Source organism: Siniperca chuatsi, linkage group LG12 (genome assembly GCF_020085105.1).
Source record: "Siniperca chuatsi isolate FFG_IHB_CAS linkage group LG12, ASM2008510v1, whole genome shotgun sequence".
Taxonomy (NCBI): domain Eukaryota; kingdom Metazoa; phylum Chordata; class Actinopteri; order Centrarchiformes; family Sinipercidae; genus Siniperca; species Siniperca chuatsi.
This window is the reverse complement of record NC_058053.1, coordinates 18,380,049-18,402,013: the sequence shown is the minus strand read 5'-3', so window position 1 is coordinate 18,402,013 and position 21,965 is coordinate 18,380,049. Positions and strand designations below refer to the sequence as shown.

Here is a 21,965-nt window from a genome sequence, read left to right as displayed (position 1 = left end):
AATGGAACTTATTTAATGGAGGGAGATTTGGCTATCTTCCTGTCTAGCAGTGCTAGTGTAGGTATGTCTTTATTTAGATTTACCAGCAATGGTACTATGAAATTGGATTGATTAAACCCTTACAAAAATTTGTGTTTCGTTGATGTCACCCAAACCAAAACATCCATGTAGCAACAAACTAGTGACCCACGCTAACCCACGCAAACTCCCATGGACCAGGGGTGTCACTGGGGTCTTAGATGTATGTCATCCTTTCTTTCTTCTCACATTTCCTGTCTGCCTCTCCACTGTAATATACCTTCTTTACAGCAGACATTTTGACTTGTCACAGCAACAGAGTCACAGGTGTCACTCATTACATTAATGATGGCTCTGTTCCATTTAAGGGCTCCAGGAAGCCGTGCCTTTGAGCCAGCGTGCAAGAGCTTGGGAACTGGTGAAACTAAATGGTATGCAGCCATCATTAACGATATTCATTACACCTGTGCTTTTCCAAAAGTTACAATATCTGCTGTGATAAAGGTCTATATCAAATAAGCCATTCAGCACCACCCAGCCATAAACCCGAGCTCGAGCAAGTTTTGCATAAGCAGCACACTTAAATCAGAAAATGTAGCCTCTTCTGGTTTACATTACTTTTTATTGGCGTAATCCACTGTCCTGTGGGTGTGGACATCTTCAGCCAGAGAGGTCAGAGATTTAAGCCACATGTCATCAAATCACAGCTCAGAACAACTCCGATTTTCAGAGGGGCATCTCAGAAAGCAACTTGTCAAATTTAAAGTTGGGTGTCCTGCAAGATCAGAGGATCACCAAAACTGAATGACTAAAGTGAAGAAATATTCTTTCTGATTCAGTGAAACCTAGTTTGTGTTGGGACATGCTGGCATGAGGAAATATCTTGACAAACACAATAAACCCATTAATATTTATGCTCATGGTTTGAGTGTCACAGAGATTTACTGAGCAGGTGCATTTCCTCCAGGCCACAGTCAGTCTGCCCCTTTCCCTATTTTATTTACAGTCCCATTTTGTGACACCCAAGAGAGACAGAAAATACAAAATAGTTTTGTGATTCACCAGTCGTGCCAGAAATGAAATTTATCACTAACAATACCACTAAAATATGGTTAATTATTCTCTGTAATTTAATAGGTCAGAGTCCTGATCTAGAATATCTGAGTGAGCGGAAGGTTGTTCACTGTTTCTTCTTTTGGAGGTCAACTTTGTGTCTACTTTATTAGCTAAAATGTCTATATTGTGTATTTTTGCAAGTATATCCTTTGTTGTTTTGGTGAAGGTTTTACACTTTGGTCTCCAACCAACCTTCTTATTTACCCAATTTCCATTCAAGAATCAATAAGCATCATCTAAACTTTAAGTATTTTGCATACAGATGAACGTGAAAATAGAGATTTACTTTTATATCTCTATACTGACCAGGTATAATTGATACTACCCCAGTTGTTTACTTCTTTGGAAGAGCCTTGGCAGTGTGACCTTTCTACCCTCTTAATTATGATTGAGCAAATGCCAAGAGGACACAAAAGAGAAAAAAATACGGGCTTTTGTCAAGATAAGGTATCAGGAAGGCTCTGTTTTATAACTTACTGAAAGAAAGTAGAATAAAAGGGGTAGGACGTATGCTGTTCATAAAGATTAGGTGTACCATAACAAAACACAGATAAATAGCAGTTGCAAAGAGAAGAGGGGCATGAGACACATGGACAGGTGGAAATAACTCACTGGTACAAGGCGTGTTTGACAGTAAATCACAGTCTACAATCCTAAATACAGATCATACAGATTTTGTCATACACATCAAGATGAAGACACTGGCATTGCTCTCACTGAGCTTGGCAGGTAAGACATTTCATTTTTCTGGTGTTTGTTCTCCAAAAGACTGATTTCTACTTCTCTTTTCATTGTGTCTTGAAAATTTGTTCTGTTACATTTCACATGTAGGTTCTGTTTTCCTAAACGCTTCCCAGTCGCTGTAGATTTTGAGTTCAGTCTCACTTATTTGCTGTAATGACTGAAGTTAAAACATATCTGCTTGTGATTTGGTTTATGAGCTTCGTCACATGCTTAAAGAGAGTCTAGTTAACTATCAGTCATGTTTATCTCATCATATCATGTACTAATCATTCTGTTATTTGTAATTATTGTTCAGGATTTACGATGGAAATGCTATACAGAAAATAAAGAAATTAACAAACTATAAGGGGTGGGGAGCCTTTTACATGTCTGTGCCCAGAGTCCCATTGTCTCATAATCCATTCATGGGCGCTGGTAAGGGAATCTGCCTTATTTCACCAGCAAATGTGTGTTTTATTTTTTCTTTGCAGTGGCTCTGGGAATTCCACCATTTGCTCCAGGTGTGGCACAAAATCCTGTTTTGACTGAAGAAGACCAGCGCCCTCTGCTGGGAGACTGGGTTCCTGAGCAGGGCCCTGTGGTGGTGGACGATCCTCTGCCACAAGTCAGGCTAGGCTCCAAGGAGCAGCAGGAGCCAGTGGACATGGAGCAGAGCCAGAGTATGGTGGAACTAGAGGTTAAAGTGAAGCCAGAAGTTGGAGTGGAGAAAGTGGGTGAAGCAGAGCCAGAGGTTAAGAAGGAGCCAGCGTTCAAAGCAGAACCACAGGTTAAACCAGAGCCAGAGGTTAAGGTGGAGCAAGAGGGTAAAGAAAACCCAGAAGTTAAGGATGAGCAGGAACTAAAAGCAGAGCCAGAGGTTAAGGTGGAGCAAGACGGTATGGTGGAACTACAGATTAAAGAAAACCCAGGAGTTAAGGTGGAGCAGGGGCTAAAAGCAGAGCCAGAGACTAAGGTGGAGCAAGAGGGTAAAGAAAACCCAGAAGTTAAGGATGAGCAGGAACTAAAAGCAGAGCCAGAGGTTAAGGTGGAGCAAGACGGTATGGTGGGACTAGAGATTAAAGTAAAGCCAGAGGTTAAGGTGGAGCAGGAGCTAAAAGCAGAGCCAGAGGTTAAGGTGGAGCAAGAGGGTAAAGAAAACCCAGAAGTTAAGGATGAACAGGAACTAAAAGCAGAGCCAGAGGTTAAGGTGGAGCCAGAGGTTATGATGGAGCCAGAAATTAAGGTGGATTTAGAGGCTAATGTGGACCCAGAAGTTTTGGCTGAACCAGAGGTTAACGTGGAGCCAGAGCTCAAAGATGACCAAGACTTTAAGGTGGAATCAAAGGTTAAGGTGGAGCCAAATGTTCAAGAGCCTGAAGTGAAGGCCCTGTTTAATGAGGAGGAGGTTCAAGAGCAGTTTCAGGTGCAAATGAACCTCGGGCCAGAGACTGAAACAGGTCGGGAGTTCGAAGAGAGGCACATTGACATGGAGATGGTGGATGAGCCAATCATGGAGCTGGAGCCACTGGATGACGACAACATGTTTGAAGAGGAACTGAGCAATACGGAGCTGTCAGAGGTGGAAAAGTCTTTGAGGGCGGCATTTCAGAATCAAGATCAACCTCTGCCAGAGGAGGAGGAGCTTATGAGTGAGCAGGACTATGTTTTAAATAGAGAACCAATCGTGGAACTGGAGCCTGAGACGAGGGAAGAGTCCTTTTTACATCAACAGGTCATGCAAAATTCTGCAATCATGGAAGAAGGGCCAGCATTTGACATTATGGGGCAGCAGATGCCATCTTTAGGGGATTATTTCCCAAATGAAGAGGCTAGGATGGGGATGGATCCTGGCAAACTGCAAGACTCTCTCACAGCAGAGGGGTCAGACTATTTGATGATGGAGGAACCAGGGAGGGAGTTTGTCAGGGAGGAGGAGCTGTCTCCAGTCCTGGAAGACAATCCTGTGCTTGATGGAGGTGTTCAGACTGGTGTGGTGCCTCTAAGAGAAAAAAGGGATTTGATGAGGCAGGTAGAAGGAAGATTATCACCAAAACAAGACAAGCAAGGTAAAGTGTAAATAAAATATTATACACACACACACACATACAGTATGGACAAGAGAAATGATTACAGTGACTAAAAATGTTTCAGTGTTCATAGGTGCATGTGGTGCATGTGAGTTTTGTTTTAAGATAGATTTGAACAAATGTGAACCTATCCTTTAAAGAGAAACAAGACTGAAAATGAAATTTCTCCTTTTCACCACAGGGTGGAGCTGTTCTTCTGGTGTGATACTTGAGGGGAAGTGTTACCGGTTCTTCAAAGGGCCAAAGAGGGCTGCAGATGCTGAAGTATTTACATGTTCTCCACTATCTCATAGATGCACCATGAGATTTTCAGAAAGTTAGAAACACACAGCTGATAATGTACATAGTCCTCACTGTCACTGTCTGTCTCTGTTTCACTGCAGTTCTTCTGCCAAGAACATTTCCCTGGTGGCCACCTGGCCTCCATCACAAGCCAACACATCCACAGAGAGGTGATGAACATGATGCTGTGGCAAAACGGGGCATATACACGCACCTGGATTGGAGGACTACGATATTTGGATGTGCGTATGTTCAGTCAGCGAGTAGGGGGTCCTAAATATGTTGTTGAAAATACAAAATAATAATTTACCCTTCATTAATCGCACCATGACAGTGGTTCATTTCATTGCTGTGCTAGTATCTGGAGAATGAATCAAATAAATGACTTCTCTATCTGACTGCACCTCATTAATCTCCTGTTGTCTGTCAGACTGGTCGCTTTGTCTGGTTGGATGGATCCCGCTGGGGCTATGCTGATTGGCTGTCAGGGGAGCCCAATAACACAGCAGATTTGGAGGACTGTGTGGAAGTGCTGGCACATGGTAGGAGTCAGATTGTGGTTAAAGCTGAACTGAAACACACAGATACTTTTTTTAACTTTTATGTTGTAGCAAATTTGAATATTGACTACTGTGCCACTGGGTTTCTGATCTGCTGTTTGTTTATCTTTCAGGAAATGGAAAGTTCAATGACTTCACATGCTGGGAACCTCAGGCTTTCATCTGCTCTTATACTTATTAGTGAATGTACAGTGAGCTCTTTTTGCATATGCTTCTTTGTCTGATTTGACGTTGGATGCAGAGTTTATTGCTTTTTTCTTTAGCTATACAGTAAATCATATCTTGCAAAGCAAATGCATTGGCAGCACACAATGACTTAAAGTTCCTGAAAACTTATTTCCTCACTCAGCTACTTATTATGAGTAATTGGATCCAACATTAACACACAACTTTCCACCAAAATTAGAAATGTTTTGGTTATTTCACATGAGAGATTTCTGTATTTCTGTTTCTCTTTGTGTTCTTCACTGGTTTGAAGTGGGCGGGCTTAGTTGGAAAAAGGTGATGTCACACACTCCCGTGCTCCAATCAGGATTCAGCAGCATGTGTATCAGAATCTGATGACAGTTGGTGGTTTTGTTTTGTCAATCAAATCTGAACAAACCACATCCACACAGTCCTGATGAAACAGATTAGCTGAGTTGTTGAGTGTTAAAATTTTAATAAATAATTCCTAGAGATATTTTTTAACTTTGATGTGGCTTATTTAGTCATATTAATGTTATGGAGAAATATCTGAGATTTGAAGCTAAGTTTTCAGGGGCTTTAGAAGAGAAGAACACAATTGATGGATTACTGGTACATTTAGTACCAAAACGTGTATTTAAATATATTTGATTCAAACTTAATGATTGTCTTAAAATAACACAGTCCAGCGCATTTAAGTGTAGTTGAGTATATTTTAAATTGCTCTAGTTTTATATCATTAATACATTAAGTACAATGTTATTATGTAAAAAAAAAAGCACTGTTTAAGTACAGAAAGCTCAGTACACTTTCGAGTACAATTAAAATGCTTTTTTTTTTACATACTTAGAATATTTCACCTGAAAATGTAAATAAAATAACATTTTATATCAAATATATGGAGCCTGGGTAACTAAAATATCTCGTATAAGTGTATTTAAATATACTTAACTACATATATTTTAATTATAAATTGTTACATTACTTAATACATACATTAAGTACTTACATAACTTGTACATTTCATTGTGCAACCCTGTGTTGTATAATGAAAATAAATGAACCATTATACCTTGATACAATGTTTGTGTGTCACAAATAGCAAGTGCAGAAATCAAAGCACACTTTTGGGAACAATTAAATCATTTTTTATATAATTGAATCACCTGAAGATGTGACTTTAGTAGATTCAAGCTTTTCCCTCAGTTACCAGTTTATTAGGTACACCTAGCTAATACAACAGTCCTCCAATAAATCCTCCCTTCATGAATAATATGCTGGTGAATATAATTTTGTGGTGCTGTTGAACTGTAATGCATTATACAGAGAAGTGTTTCTATTATTTACCCTGACCTCACTGATATAAGTGGATAGGACATATTGAAAACACCTCTCTGTATAATGTAATACAGTTCAACAGCAGCACAAACTACAGCCTCTACAATGATCATACAGTTCAATCAACACCGCTCAAACAAAAACTGAACATTATAACCTTCATGAAGGGAGGATTATTGCAGGACTGTTGTATTAGACTGTATTAGATTTAGCTAGGTGTACCTAATAAACTGGCCACTGGGTGTACAGTATATTCCCTCTTAGAGCAGCACTGTTGGCCTGCAGCCAACAGTGAGGTTTAGGTGATGAGTGTTTACCAGGAAACAGTGACAGAACCATCAGTCTGCTGGGTGTATCTAAACCTCCTGTCCATTCAGGACCCATAAACGGTAGGCCCACCTCACTCAACCCAGGGATTCTGGCTTATTTTGCCAGATCAGGGAACAGTCGCTCTGTCCGAGAGAGAGCGATCTGTTCTGCTGCCAAAAATCTTACATGGAGCTGTTCACACCCAGATTTCAGATTTCATATTTACTGTTTGCAACATTGCTGGCTGGATAAGTATGTGTGATTACTTTCTTCTGTCAATGTGGCATTTAGACTTATTAAAGCCCAATCCTCGCCTACCCTTTAAAATTAGAGGAGCTTAGCGCCCACTAACTGATATATTCACACATTCACGCTGCACAGGAGGCTACTGTAAAGCCTGCCGGGACTCACATGTTGCTGTGTGTGACTGTGACTCATTTTCCACCGGCCTGCACAACCTTTTCCTGACCTTTGGACGTGGAGGTGAGGATTATCAACTCTAAGGTGATGACTGGCAGCTCTTTATCCTTCTATTTTAATTGCTGGCCATTCTACATATCCATACATCGACCACCACCACTACCCACATACTCATTCACTAAAATGAATATTCAAAATATACGTTAAGCTAATGTTTGAGAAATACAACCTTTGGCACATGTGACCTTGCAGATTCTCCATTGTGCCCCTACGCGGAAAAGGGACTTTTGCTGGATTTAAGAGATCACAGTTGAAGGTACATCTCCAATCTATTATCTCCAATAGCTTTGCTGTACATTGTGTGGGTACATTACAAAATCATATTTTTAGACTTGGTACATAATCAGATCTGGTTAGTCATCATCAGGCGGGTATTGAAACAGTTGAATAAGAAATTAATAAAACGGGAGTCATTTTGGCAACACAAGAAAGTCAATATATATAAGTCAGGCAACATATCATTCATCAACAGTGATTGATAAATGAAATAGAGAGCGGTGGATTCGTGGTGTCGAGATCCTGATGCTCTGGAAATCCCCTAATACCCTGACTGCTTATTAGAGTTGCTGTTTAGATGAGAGTGACTCAGTGTTGCTGCTTGCCATCTGTCAGTTCAAGTCATTTTCTAGCATCATGCAGCACAACCAGTTGTCTGCTGGCTTGTGTGCATTTGTGTGTGCATGTGTGTGTGTGTGTGTGTGTGTTCATGCACCGAGGCTGTGAATCCTCCCGACTGAGCCCTACAGCCCGGCTTACAAACACTTGAATACCAGTCGTAAACTTTGCATCACATGCCGGACTCAGTCAGGGATACAAAAACAGACGGTAAACAATGCTTACACCACCGCTTTTTATAGTGCAGATACATTCCCGGAACTAATCTGTGTGCTTTTCTTCATGTTAGTGTAAACTGCAGCTCTGTATGGACAAATAACAGACAAACACATCTTTTGAAATGATCTCAAGTAATTCCTCAACAGTGTGTAGTCAGATATTAGACCCATTTTCAAGAGAAAATATCAAAGGTGGGGATGTACCTAAAAGACCATGTCAGGGTGTTCTAGTGCAGGTTTTAACTACAAATCATGTATACTGTATAATATTTCTTACCATTTTAAGTGCATTTCTATAAACTTTTACAGATATTTTGATACATTTTTGCCTATGTTCCTGTAAACAGTTTCCATTCATTTCTGAATGGTTTGAAAATCAATTTACAGACTCATAAATTATGAAATCCATCACAATAAACATCAAGTCTGCATTCATTTTTTGTCAAAGTGACATAGTGTGGTAAGGCAGTTTAAATGGTTGATTGATTTAAAAATTCTGAACCGTATTACCTCATAACAGTAATGTATCTTGATGCAGAATTGACTGATTGCTGTTCACTGTTAATAGATTTCACAACTCTATTACAAAGTCCCTGGATGAGACTTTGAAGCAAGTTTCAAAAGTCATTTATACTTGGCATATGTTGTTTTTCTCTTGTCACACTAACAGATTGTACGAAAGTTATTAGGGGGTATTGTAATTTTTCTTTTGGCTGAAGGTATGGTAGTTTTTGGAAGAGCAGGGGAGGGTCTTTTATGTTATATTGATGTTATATGCTTATATGTATACTGTATATTTATACATTCCGCCTCTATATTAGCATTTTATTGTGTGTGCACATTATAGAAGTTTGCAATGTCCCTGGTTCAAATCTGGCTGCATCTCTCCACAATGGCTATTTAATAAAGGCCCAAAAATAATTTGAAAAAATATTATTGTTTAAATTGGGGTACACACTTGGGGTATGTACAAGTTGTACCAGTTTAGCACTGTTGATATAATTTTGCCATGTTTTGGGGAGGATGTTGAAGTCAAGAGGAGGGTTCAAATAAAACATTAATGGCCCTTTGGAGGGCCTTGCTTTTTTCACAAAGTGAATTATAATTATTATATTATAACCACCCCAATACTTTTTATACAGTCCCTAAAATGGTTTTCCAGTTCACACATAGAAGACAGCTTTTCAAAAGGTAGCACAGCTTCTCACTGGATTCTCAACTACCACAACTCACCTCTGCGATGTTTTGTTGTTGTTTTTGTTTGTCTTGTCTATGGTTGGTCCAGTGTGTTTATGTGCAACACAGCAAGTAGGACCTGGAAGGGGAGGAGGGAGACAGAAAAGCAGGATAAGAGATGGCACATGTCAGGGGGATGAAGAGGCGATGGATACATGCTTGATAAAGGTATAAAGGTGGAAGTGTCAGTTCCAGGTCAGGCCTGGGTAAACAGTTTCCTCCCTCTCCTGCTGATTGCATTAGAAATTATCACTATTCTGCTTGGAGCATGCCAGGTGGCGCACATCCATAACAGATCTGTTCACAACCCTCCAAGGATAAACATAAATATGCAAATATATTGGCACAGTGCACAGTGTGAATACACATTGTTCTCAAATGTTTGCATGTCCCTGCAGTCCTACCTGAACCTCCTGCTTAAAGCCAGATGTTTGGTTTATTAAGGATGAGAGGAGGGAATAATAGAGAAGCTTTCTGCAGATGTGAAAAATCCTCTGAGGAAACAAAATGCTGGACCTGATTTTAAAGTCACAATAGTATACAGTAATACACAGAATACGCACACTGACAACAAGGGTTGATGTTAAAGTGTTGGGAGGGGTCAGGATTGTTCATCTCTCTGTCAGACATAAATCTGTGTCTCTGCTTCTGTCTCTCAAATCTGGCCATCAGAGACCCCAAACACCCCTGCCTCGTTCAGGGGTGTGTCACTATAAACACAAGAACACAGCAGAGAGACGTGCAGACACAACGCGAAAAGAGGAAGAAGAGACAGCTGCTTCATACAGGTACGTTTCACACATTCTGAAGAGCAACATATTTAAAGGCTTTGGGGGTTTCAGTGAATGAGATAAACTTTCACATACATCAGATGACAGGAATTATTTAAAAATTATATCAAACTGTGTCCTTCATATTTGCATTGAAATCCAACTGAATGTGATTCCCATCTGAGGTAAAGAGCAACCCAATGTGTCCTCTGTATCCCTGTTTGTAGCTTGTTGACCAGCTGTGATTCTGGGCTCCAGATCGGAGTCCAATAACAGCCAAAGGGACTAGTGGACTAAATCTAGTCCATTCTGAACCCATTCCAACTTTTACTGAGATTAAAATAAGTCACAAACACACAAATCCTTTAAGAAGCACACTAAAAATAAAACATAATTCCTAGCCAGAGAATCGGCAACAATGCAAATGTTTGTCATAATCCAAATAATTGAAAAGTAAAGATATGCAGCTCATCAACACGACTGATATGCCTAATTATGTGAGACACTGATTACTTGAACACATATTCATACTTGTCAAAATTTAATAAGGGAGTTCTCATATGTTTATATCCTGCAGTTCGATGTGTTTGCTCATTAAGTTTTAAGAGGTACAGTAAAAAAACAAAAATTTTAAATAAACTAACAATGTTAGATAGTAATGCATACAGCATATACATGTCTGAACTTTTGCATTGAAAAACTATTTAACTTTTTTACAGACTCTTGTGCTTAAATCAAAAAGACATGTAGTGTAGCTAGAGGCTGAGTTGTTATTTAAAGGGCCACTCCACTAATATTACACTTAAAGGTCAGTTTACTTGTCTCGAGGAGCTTTCTTAATGTTTAATAGAAAGCTTGTGTTACAAACAGGAGGTGTGTGGTTTGAAAGAAGTGGGTGTTTACCAAGTAACAACCTCTGGGGCTGAAAAATGAAGCTAACCCGGAAGTGCCAAAAACTGCAGTTCCTCAATGGCCACTTGAGGCTGCCTCCAAAAGCAAGTCAATCCCCATAGAGCCCCGTGTTAAAATGTCCAACTTTACAGCAGAAATAAACATGTTTACAGCCTGGTACAAAAAACGGTTTTGGTCTCTATAGATAATTTCCCTCTTCATGACAACTGTGAGGGGGGTGAATGTTTTTATAACTCACCCGTTTAAATTATATTAAGGCTTAAAGTTACGCATAATTAAGAACGTGACCGCTTTGAGTGACAGGTGGGGGCCCTCTCTGGTGGCTAGCCGCCGGGAGCCGCCCACTTTGAGCTTCACAACGGCTCTTCAGAAACCTATTGGTGACGTCATGGCCACTACGCCCATGTTTTACACAGTCTATTGCTGCATTTTAGTCAAAGTCGAAGGTCGGAATTTGCCAGTTGAAATTTCTGACTTCCGATCTCAAAGCGTTCCAGCTGCACAAGGTCAAACAACATAAAACATAGCTGACCGTGACAAACTGATGTTTCTTTGGCAAGTGTACACACAATTTTAAACTTTCAGCAGTGCAGCCTCCTTGCATTTATATAAACGAAACAGAGGAGGAAACAACAACGCATGAACAGACGCGATTATACATATTATTTTACGTCACTTTTATACTCGGAAACATATCACTAGCCTAATACAATACTGTAGTCTACAAATACATCCTACCCCCTTCCCTATTGATTGAAATGTAACCTAATGTGCACTTCCATGGGTGCTGCCATTGTTGTGTGATGTCAGACACCTGCTTCTTCATGAAGTCAGAGTACATGAATTTGCCCCGAGTTTGCAAATAGGAACTCCAACTTTAAATAACTTTCCATTATGCTTTTTCTAGTAGGAGGTCCCAAATTTTCGAGTTCCGAGTTGTCTGGAATGCAGCATATGGTGTTTACCAGGCAGGGAGAGAAAGGGTTGCATTATGGGAAATGTAGGATCCAATGTTTTTTTTTACCTTGACCCATAATGGGGACTAAAACCCAGGATATCTCTGCCCCTGTGTCACCACTTTTTACCATCCTTTTTCTAATCTGCCTCTTGTGAGTCCTCCAGCTTTTTTGGAAGTGCAATACTAATTTGATGAAATACCCCTTAAAATGTATTCATCATAATCCAAAGCCACACTGTAATTATACTCATGTCACAAAAATATGTAATTAAACTGCTTTCCCTTCAACAGTATTTAGTGGTCATGGAGAGATTGTCCACAGTCAGCCAACCTGTCCCATGTGAGAAAAAGGAGGTGGGTGACAAAAAACAGGATGGGAAACTACAAGCTGAGCATGGGACCACAGATGAGGGTAACTTTAGATTGAACACTCAAGAGTATGTGTATGTCTTTTGTATTTTGCTCTGCCATCTCTAGCCTAGTTTCTGTATTGCAGAGGAGAGGAACAGTTTCTCTCAAAGTAGATTTGTTACACTCAGATTTGTTATCAGTGCTGTAAGTGTGCAGAATTGTAACCTGACTCTTCATGCAACATTCTCCTCTACAGCGTTAACAGACCAAAAAGTGATGGCAGGAGAGGCTTTGGACAGAAGGAGCATCTGGGAGCCGAGTGTTTACTACGCACTGGGACAGGAGTCTTTTCAATTTGCTGGTCATGACATCAGCATCCGCGAGTCCATGGACACTTATGGTGCTCTGATCTGGCCCGGGGTACGCCCTGCCATGACTGAGTGTATCTGTACATTCTCTGACCTGGTTGTTGCAAATGTGATAATGAGACTTTATTTTGTAGGCGATAGCTTTGTGCCAGTTCTTGGAGAATAACCAGCAACAAGTGAACCTGATGGACAAAGCGGTGCTGGAGATTGGAGCTGGGACTGGTTTGCTCTCAATAGTGGCCAGTCTGCTTGGTAAGTCTATGATAATAAAGTGCATTTGCACTTCACACAATATGTACTGTATGTATGAAACAATAACCTTGTCTACAAGAATTCACTAGTAAGTCTTGACACTGAAGTCCTAAATAATAACATAACTCATTAACAGGCTTTTGACAACTTTGATGCCATTACATGCAAATGCTGACACTAACAGTTAGTTGTATATAAAATTAATGATCAAATTAGCATTAATCATGACATTTTTATAAAATTGAACATACTTAGAACAGTTGTGGTACTCTTTGATTGTTGTGCTAGCAGAAAAGCCATAAAGGGTTTATTCCCTTGGGTGCATAAATATGCAATATTTTAAGGGTATCTGCTCATCTTTTGTGCAAAATTTACATTTTGGCCTGTTAGTGGAACTCAGGGAAACATCAGAGGGTCACCAAAAGAGTGGGAGTCATTGTCTGAGGACCGTGACTTTCCGCCCACATCAAAATTTCTGCATTGCAAACAGGCAAGTAGCTGTAAAGATATCTTGACAAACAAAGTTATTATCGGACTGATACTGCCGTCCTTTGGTGCCTCCATTAATCATGCAGTGGAAACATGAGTGTCATTTTATTCCCTATGAAATCAAACATCTATACACACAAAGGGAATCATTAAAACTCTTTAGAACTGTTCATTCCTCTGCCTTTATCAATACACAACTAAAAGAAATCCATGAAGTTACAATTATTCTTTCAAAAGCACTTCAACACAAAGCATTACTGACCTTCCTAGTTCAAACACTGGTCTGAATGTCTTCTCTCTAAACACACAGCTGGTCCTGCCAAAATGATTCTGTTTTGGGCTTTGTGAGAGGATCAAGATCCAAGTGAAGTTATACATTATTGGTGATAACTTCAAAGTGGAATTTCAAATTTTATCATCAAATTTATGATTTGAGTCAAGCGGTGCATTGAGCTAAATGCTAACATCAGCAAGACAAGACAAACCCAGTTTATTTGCTTTGCAGGTAGTCGTTGTAATATTCACCGTCTTAGTTTACCACGTTTGCATGCTAACATTTGCTAATTAGCACTAAACACTAACTACAGCTCAGGCTGACGGGAAAGTCATCAGTGTTTTTGTAAATTGAAATTGATGAAAAGTTAAACGATCACCAAAGTTATTACAATTCATCCTGAGGGGGACATGAACAAAATTTTAAGGCGAGCCTTGGAGACATTTCACTCAAAACCACAAATGTCAACCTCATGGTGGCACTAGACGAAAAGTCAGGATCACCAAAGTCGTTATGTTTCATCTTTAGAGGACCACGAATGTCTGTTCAACATTTCATGGCAATCCATGTAATAGTTATTGAGATATTTCAGTCTGGACCAAAGTGGTGGACGGAACAACCGACAGACCAGCATTGCATCCCTGGAGCCCAGCAGTTAGCTGTTAGCCGTTAAGGTGGCTAAAACGGGGTGTATGGGTCTTCCTATCTGTACTTCAGCTGTCTTGTTGTTTCTCTACTCTTTTCCAGGTGCTTGGGTGACAGCTACTGACCTGCCAGACATCTTGTCAAATCTGACCTTTAACCTAATGCGGAACACCAAGGGCCGGTCCCGCTACACTCCTCAGGTGGTTGCCCTTACCTGGGGTCAGGACCTGGAGCGAGACTTTCCCTACCCGTCCTACCACTACGACTACGTGCTCGCAGCTGATGTGGTCTATCACCACAACTGCCTTAAAGAACTGCTGGAAACCATGCGTCACTTTTGCCGACCAGGAAGTCGAACAACGCTGCTGTGGGCCAACAAGATCCGGTTCCAGTCAGACTTGAGGTTCACAGAATGCTTTAAGAGCAGTTTCAACACCACACTGCTCATCGAGCTCCCACAGCAGGAGGTGGGGATATACAAGGCCACAGCGAAGGAGTGACGGAGGAGCTTCAGGAGGTGAAGAAGATGAGAAAGGGTTTGTGTTTTGTTTTGGGGTTTTTTTTGGGAAAAAAAGGAAATTCCATTTTGGCTGGTTTTGGATGGTGTTTACACAACATTCCTGGACCTTCCGTGCTGTAAATGTTGTAAAGCAGAAAGCAGAAATCAAGCTCCTGACTCAAATTTCCATTTCAACAATCTATTTTATTTGCCAGTACTTTTTCATACATTTGATATTTCTGACTTTATTCAATTTTTGCTCAACAATTTGTTTTGAAAAATAAATTTATTTGCTGTTAATATTTCTCTATATTCAAATTTGTCTCATAGCAACTACACTACATAAAATGTTATTAAAAGTTGGTTATTCATGCAAAGAGTCAATTATGAACCATGAAATAAACACATAAGAAAATGTTTTCCAAAATCATGAAACTTTGCGTTTCTGTTGTCTTAGCTTTTGGTATTTGAACAGCAGCAATTAATTTAGCTGTATATAGCAAAAACTAAGGGACAGTAAACTCAAAAAGAAACAAAAGCACTTTCCATTAAATGGCATCCTATACTATAGGAGCACATATGCAATATCAAACATTTTACATGTTCAACATGTCGTGACTGTCACTTAGCACCAAACATACCACATAACTAAAGCCCTGCGTAAAAATGTGACCTTTAAAATGCATTTTAAAATCATCTAAAAGCATTACAATAATTGAACACATTCACACACAAAGAGAAGAGAGTGAACGGATTGAGAGAGGGACAAAAAAAGAGAGGATGAAGACAGAGTGGGGGGGCAGAGGATATAATGTCAATACATTTCTTTTTTCTTAACTCCTAAATCTATGCTCAAGTCCATTCCAGGTTGAAAATCCACCTCCATTCTTGTTGTTTCCTGCGCTCACCAATAAAAGTTTAGAGTCTCAATCTGACTCTGCGATCAGAAAATTCAGAAGAGACTTGTGTCTGCCCTGAGTATTTGAGTCTTCATGCCACATGTTCTAGAGAACTACAAGTCTATACACTGTATGGTTGATGTATTTTCAAGGTGTTTCAATGACTCTACGATATGCAGCAGGTTGATGACTTTGGCTGCTCTAGTATGGACTCCCTGCGGAGGTCGTTCGGGATGCTGCCTTCAGGACCCCAAACGTTGAGCTCTCCATAAATGCCCATGTCAATCATCTCCTCTTGCCAGGGGATGGGGATGTTGCCTGAGGAGAACTCATCAAAAAAGGTCTTGTCAGAATCCTCCAATGCCACCCCCTTCACAGAGGAGAAAGCCCCAACGTCATCCAGACTTTTAGCGTACACCACTTTAGGGTCAGGAACAAAAGGAGGAGGCAGAATACCTGGAGAGAGGTGAGAAATGGAAATTAAAAATCGCATCAAACTGCAGGAGGATTGAAGCCATTTTCAGGGTCTAAAGGAAACAGAAATGCATTTTTTTATTTTGGACAAAGTACTTATTCATGCCAATGTTTACTTCAAGTTCTAGAAGTTATACACAACCCTGAACAAAATAAGAAAGTATAGAAAATAGATGGTACCTGCATTCAGTTTCCTCCAGTTGATGTCACTGAAAAATGGGTGTGCTCTGATTTCATCACAGCATCCATTCTTAAAACCCATCCTCTGATCAACCTCTTTGGCTAGCAGTCCATCGCAGAGCGACTTTGCATGCTCGCTGAAATGGTCTGGATATGCCACCACCCGTGTCAGCATGCGCTCTTTCATCTCCTCACGTTCAACCTAAATAGGAGACAAGTATTCTTAATTCTCATCCTCTCATTTATTTCTCAATGTTAGCCATTTTGTGCAAAGGGTAAAGCTTAAGGTTTGATAAAAGGCGACTAACTTTTTCCCCCCTGTTTCTGAATGGATTCTTTGCAGCCATGAACTCAAACAGTGTCACTCCCAGAGTGAAGTAGTCGACCGAAAAGTCATACTTCTCTCCTTTCAGCATCTCTGGAGACATGTACCCTGCAAGAACCAAAAGAAAAATCTGATTAAGTATGTGAACAGTGAAATTACACCTTTAAATGTGAAATTGCTTAGTAACTACAAATGAGACCCACCTGGTGTCCCAGCATATCCTTTGGTCATTGTTTTGCCTTCTTTTAGCTCCACAGCAAGACCCAGGTCAGATATACGCACATTCCCTGGTCGACAATATAAATACATCTTAATTAGCTATTAATTACACATGGACAATGGCACATTTTCTAGTGTTTGACTAAAAATGATTACCATCATTATCTAGCAGCACATTTTCTGGCTTGAGATCTCTGTAGATGATTCTTTTCTGGTGGAGGTGCTCCAAGCCTTGGATGATCTGAGCGATGTAAAAACAGGCTCTAGGCTCCTTAAACCCCGGGTTGTTCTCATCCACCAGGTAGATATGGTACCTTCAGGGAACACAGAACAGGTGAACTTTTGCTCCATCATGTATAAAAAGGAACATAATTGCATACATTTGCAGTATTACATATATACAGCTTGTCAATATGTTGTTGCTACTTGGATTTTACATATGTGTTCATTTTGCATACTACAATTACTGCAATCCTGCTGTTCTCATTGTGCTGTTTTTTTTTTAAACGACAAATCTCCCTTATAATGGTGCTTTTTAAGGAATCACTCAGGGTTATTCTTGTAATTAAAACGAAGTTCTAGCCCTATGTCTCTTGAGAATAACTTCTAAAATTTGCATAAAGCCTGCAGTCAAGTGTATCTTCAACAACTGAATCTGAACGGGCACCTTCTCTCATAAATGGTACTAAAATACTGTAACTGATTGCTGTTTCCACCACACACATGCAGCTGCACCCACATGCCAGTCTACAGACATATAGTTCAGCTGTTAAAAGCAACCATATGTGCATATTATTACATATAATCCATCCCACTATAAAGACACTGTAGTTAGGAACCATCAGTCAGGGATGAATTGTAGCACATTTGGATTGTTAAATTTATTCCCATCTGGTGTCACAGCTGACTAATTACATCTCTCAGTCTTTTGGTCGACTGCACACCTTCTGTTGGCAACGGAGATATTGACATGTTATTGTAGAACAACATTGCTCTGCCACATTTACATAGGCTGTAATTAAAACAGCAACATCGTAGTAAAGGGATGAGGAACATGTGCTCTAACTGTTTCTTCAATGAGCCTGTACATTGTACGTGTTTGTGCTTTGAAACATAGTTTTTCAGAATGTGAAGTTACTTGAGGTCTCCTCCATTCATGATGGTCATGACCAGACAAAGTTCGTCCTTTGTCTGGAAGGCGTATGCCAATGACACAATGAAGCGACTGTGAACCCTTGCAAGAATCCTCTTCTCCACCATCGCCCCCTATAGAAGAAAATTAGGAACGACAATTTTGAGAAACAATGGTAGGCCTAAAGAGACATCTTTAAAAAGAGAAAAAAGTAAAACTACAGGGACTTTTCTTCCATCAGAATGAAGAAAAATATGTTGATATACATTAAAGTGAATTTCAGAGAATGACCTCAGACAAGTCAAGGGCAAGATATAACTGTGCCAAGAAGTTCCATTCAGAAGAGCTTTCCACTAAAGCTCCCAGTAATCACTCTATCCCTGTCTCAGTTGTTTAATACTGCAGGCTAAAGCCAAACGAGACAGAGGCAGGGACAAAGATGATTAGGACCATCGCAGTCTGCTCAGCACAGGACACTTTCTCTGGAATGTAAAACCAGCAAAAATACCTTTATTAATCAAATCACTGCAAGCATCGCAATTACAGAGCTTTGGGTTTCCCTGAAATCTCATGCAAGGAAATGCAACAATACTGTACTCAAGATGAGGCTTTCTTAAGCAGAGCAAGGGCCAAATTTTATACTCTGACCATCCAAATTATTTCACAGGAAGAAATCTATTTTTCATGGATTTATTACTATTTTACTGATTGAGATAACTTATATTCGCTGCAGGCTTATTAATAAAGGCACCAATATGTCAGACACTGAAAAATATCCGTAAAGCACGCTAATCCTGCAGCATGTGTTTCATTTTGTCCTCCTTGTTAAACATATTTGGGCACAGTTGATAAAAACAGGATCAGTGTAAATGCAGTCCCCATTTTAAAACTATTTGTCTATTAAAATTAAAGGCTGACAGACATAAAACTAATGCAAAAGAGTAAAGGAGCATATTATCAAGAGTGACAACTTTTCTCTCACCTCATAGCCTTTCCTCTTCTTCAGCCTCTTCTTGTTGAGTTTCTTACAGGCATACAGTTTTCCTGTGGCTTTCGTCTGACAGGCAGATACCTCCCCAAACCCACCTTTCCCCAGCACACGGAAGTCTAGGAACCAGTCTGCATCCATGGGCTGCATCTCAAGCCACTTCCACTGCAGGAACCTCTTCAGATACATGCTCTCCAGGAAGAAAGTGTAGGGGGCATCCCGCAAATAATCCAACGTTGTAGTCAATGCTGCAGCAAACAAATCATCGCCTACAGCCTCCTGGCCTTCCTTCACCTTCGCTATGATGTCCTCAGGCAGGAACGGGCAGTAGTGTTTGGCAGAAGGGTCCATGTAACGCTGGACAATCTTTGAGGCCTTCTTTACCCTGTCAGAATCTTCCGCCATGTCATAGTCCTCGATGTCTCTCCACAAACGGGAAGCCCCGTGATACTCTTGTTTTGCATTTAGGAATTCCCTAAAGAGGCGTTTGCCAATAGGCTGTTCCACGCAGACTGAGTCAAAGGCCAAATCCAGGGTGTCTCTCAGGCCCTCGCACACAGTGATGTGGGGCAGTTTGAGGCGAGAATGGAACTTCTTATCCCGAGCTGCTGCTGCATTAGAGCCATCGATGCTTCCACGAGCATTGATGTATGCAGAATTTGCTACCACTGTGGTCAGTCCTCCGATATCCATGTTGAGGGTAGGTGACTGTTAGGCAACGCAAGGAAGAGACATTGCAAAGAGAAAACAGAGGCAGAGGATAAATGCTGCTCACTAATGTGAAGGGGTGAGATAGTAAAAGGATGAAGCAAAGGTGAGAAAATCACAGAGTAGTGGAAGACGTGAGAGAGAAATGGGAACTTGAGGCTGATGTCTCAACTAGATCCCAGCACACTGTGAGCACTGTACCACCCTCAGTCAAACACACACACACACACACACCTGAGTCAACACCTTTCTGTAATCCATTAACACCCTAATGCCCCAGACAAAGTGTGCAAGCACATGCTGGAACAGAACAACACAGGCAGCCTATGCAGCTGGAGTGTCACCAGCAGTGTTGGGAGTAACTGTAATTACACTACTTTTGGCAGTAACTAGACATGTAACTAATTACTTTTTCAAATTAAATAACGCAATTACTGAAATTTAAATGGGCTAGTTACTCTTTACTTACCTGAAAATAGTGGACAACTGCAGAGTAGGCCTGCAGCAGACAAAAGCAGCCTATTACGGCCTACCTGGTTTTTCCAGTTTATGATCTAATGTCACCAACCACTTCATTAAGACCAAATCAGGTATTGTAGCGATAAGCCGCTGGTGTGTGCGTTATTTGTGTTTTAGAATGTAACTGCTGTGAAACAATCAGAAAACAGCATTTTATTTCTCTGATTCACCGGCTTTCTCACTACCGGCGCTCCCTCTCCTCATTCACTCTATAGGTCGCTTGACCACCGCTTCCGCTCCCTCCCAAAGGAAGCTTCTTGGTATCGCTATTTTTCAGCATAGACACATAAATCGAAGCTGGGGACACTAAATAAACCAAGCCAGGACACAACTGGGAGAGTGTCATAGTTTGTTCCACGAAGTGATATTTCAGGACGCAGTTTGACCGATCTGATCGCTGGATTGGCCACCGCAGCATGACGTCGGGATGCGTTTCTCCAAAAGTTGATTGTTTCAACTGTGCGCATTAATAAGAGAATTAAAGCATAAATTTAAAAGTAAAGCAAATGTTACTTTCCCTAGTAGGCCTAATTAGTTACTTTTATATGCAGTAATTGGTAAAGTAATTCAATTACTTTTGAGAGAACTAATTTTTAGCCTAAATTTCAGTAACTTGGTCACCAGTCAATCAACAAGCAAACGACAATTAGCAGTGGTACTGTAATCAAGCAGTTGCTGGATATTAAAATGAATCATGTTTGTGATTAATTGGGAGGCCTACGTACAGATAAACACAACATATTGGAATAATCTTTTTCAATACATCAGTGTTTATATTTATAAGATACATTCGATTAAATAAATACTAAGTGTGAAATATAAATGAATAGGTTCAAATGTTTCAATTATATCGCAATACAATAATGACATGCCAAACAAACACTGGAAGCACAAGGAGGGAATTTTGTAGTAAAAAGACTAACTTTGGAACATACCCACTTTATTTGACTTTCTCAGACTGACAAAGCCTCATTTTAGCTTCAGCTGAACTTAATGTGATTTTACACAAAATTACGACCGTGTATTTTGTCCCCCACTACAGACATTGGACTCTAGCAACAGATTTGTGGCCAGTATGGAAAGGAGGAATGATTACTGCGACCAATAACCCTTTCAATTATGCATATGGGCATTACAGTTTTGTTTTAATGAAAAAACCTGAACCTTTTTATTAATGTGCAAAAACGGAGTTTAAATATCAAGCAGACATGTTTTGATGCCTTAGGATCAGACTTATTAAGCAGACGTCGACACTGAAAAGAAAAACTTCCAAATGATTCAGTGCCTGCAGCATGTGCTTCATTTTGGCCCTTATCGGTTCTCCATGTCAGAAACATTTGGGCACCTCATTAATGAGGGCCCAGTCTCAATGTCAGTGACTGCACTCGTAAATCCGTCCATATATTGAAATTAAAACCCGATAGACATGAAACTATGGTAGCATAATAAGGACCAATGGCATGGTGAGTAAAACAGCATATAATAAATTGTTCTCACCTCATAGATATCCTCTTCTTGAGTGTCTAGCATGTAGTTTTCCTGTGGCGTTCCTCTGACAAGCAGACGCCTCCCTTTAACCCAAACCCACCTTTCCTCCAGCACACGGAAGTCTAGGAACCAGTCTTAATCCTTTTTAAAAGAACCACGAGTCTCAAATCAGTAGGGATCTTAAAAAACGGAAATATTCTTTTACCAGGTCCTTTGGCAGGTGAAATGTCGGAGGAATCGAGCTGTTGTGACAATTTGTAAAAAGCCTTGTTGCTTGACATGCAAAAATAAATAAAAAGAAATTTGATATTCTGTGAGGTATTATTTCTGCCTACAAGTTAGAAATA

General features: G+C 40.2%; 3 protein-coding genes across 5 annotated transcripts; 2 read left to right on the top strand and 1 right to left on the bottom strand.

The window, feature by feature from the left end:
- Positions 1-1,658: 1,658 nt before the first annotated feature.
- Positions 1,659-5,468, top strand: LOC122885716 (probable serine/threonine-protein kinase kinX). 2 transcript variants are annotated; one of them, XM_044217213.1, is made up of 7 exons: positions 1,680-1,863; positions 2,349-2,668; positions 2,831-3,923; positions 4,126-4,208; positions 4,328-4,468; positions 4,657-4,768; positions 4,900-5,468. In XM_044217213.1, the coding sequence occupies exons 1-7, from the start codon at positions 1,827-1,829 to the stop codon at positions 4,965-4,967; spliced, it is 1,854 nt and encodes a 617-aa protein (XP_044073148.1). In that variant the 5' UTR covers positions 1,680-1,826; the 3' UTR covers positions 4,968-5,468. The 2 variants fall into 2 exon arrangements, with proteins under 2 accessions (XP_044073147.1, XP_044073148.1); XM_044217212.1 differs by having other exon boundaries at positions 1,659-1,863; positions 2,349-3,923.
- Positions 5,469-9,839: 4,371 nt separating this feature from the next.
- Positions 9,840-14,729, top strand: mettl21cb (methyltransferase 21C, AARS1 lysine b). Its single transcript, XM_044216453.1, has 5 exons — positions 9,840-9,956; positions 12,100-12,220; positions 12,416-12,579; positions 12,662-12,779; positions 14,290-14,729. Exons 2-5 carry the CDS (start codon positions 12,112-12,114, stop codon positions 14,685-14,687), a joined length of 789 nt encoding a protein of 262 aa, XP_044072388.1. The 5' UTR covers positions 9,840-9,956; positions 12,100-12,111; the 3' UTR covers positions 14,688-14,729.
- Positions 14,730-14,869: 140 nt separating this feature from the next.
- On the bottom strand, positions 14,870-21,896 carry LOC122885405 (rhodopsin kinase GRK1-like). 2 transcript variants are annotated; one of them, XM_044216441.1, is made up of 9 exons: positions 21,628-21,896; positions 20,081-20,110; positions 18,898-19,611; positions 17,922-18,049; positions 16,940-17,097; positions 16,768-16,851; positions 16,548-16,672; positions 16,240-16,441; positions 14,870-16,041 (listed from the first exon to the last, which is right to left on the bottom strand). In XM_044216441.1, the coding sequence occupies exons 1-9, from the start codon at positions 21,658-21,660 to the stop codon at positions 15,752-15,754; spliced, it is 1,764 nt and encodes a 587-aa protein (XP_044072376.1). In that variant the 5' UTR covers positions 21,661-21,896; the 3' UTR covers positions 14,870-15,751. The 2 variants fall into 2 exon arrangements, with proteins under 2 accessions (XP_044072376.1, XP_044072377.1); XM_044216442.1 differs by lacking the exon at positions 20,081-20,110.
- Positions 21,897-21,965: the final 69 nt, after the last annotated feature.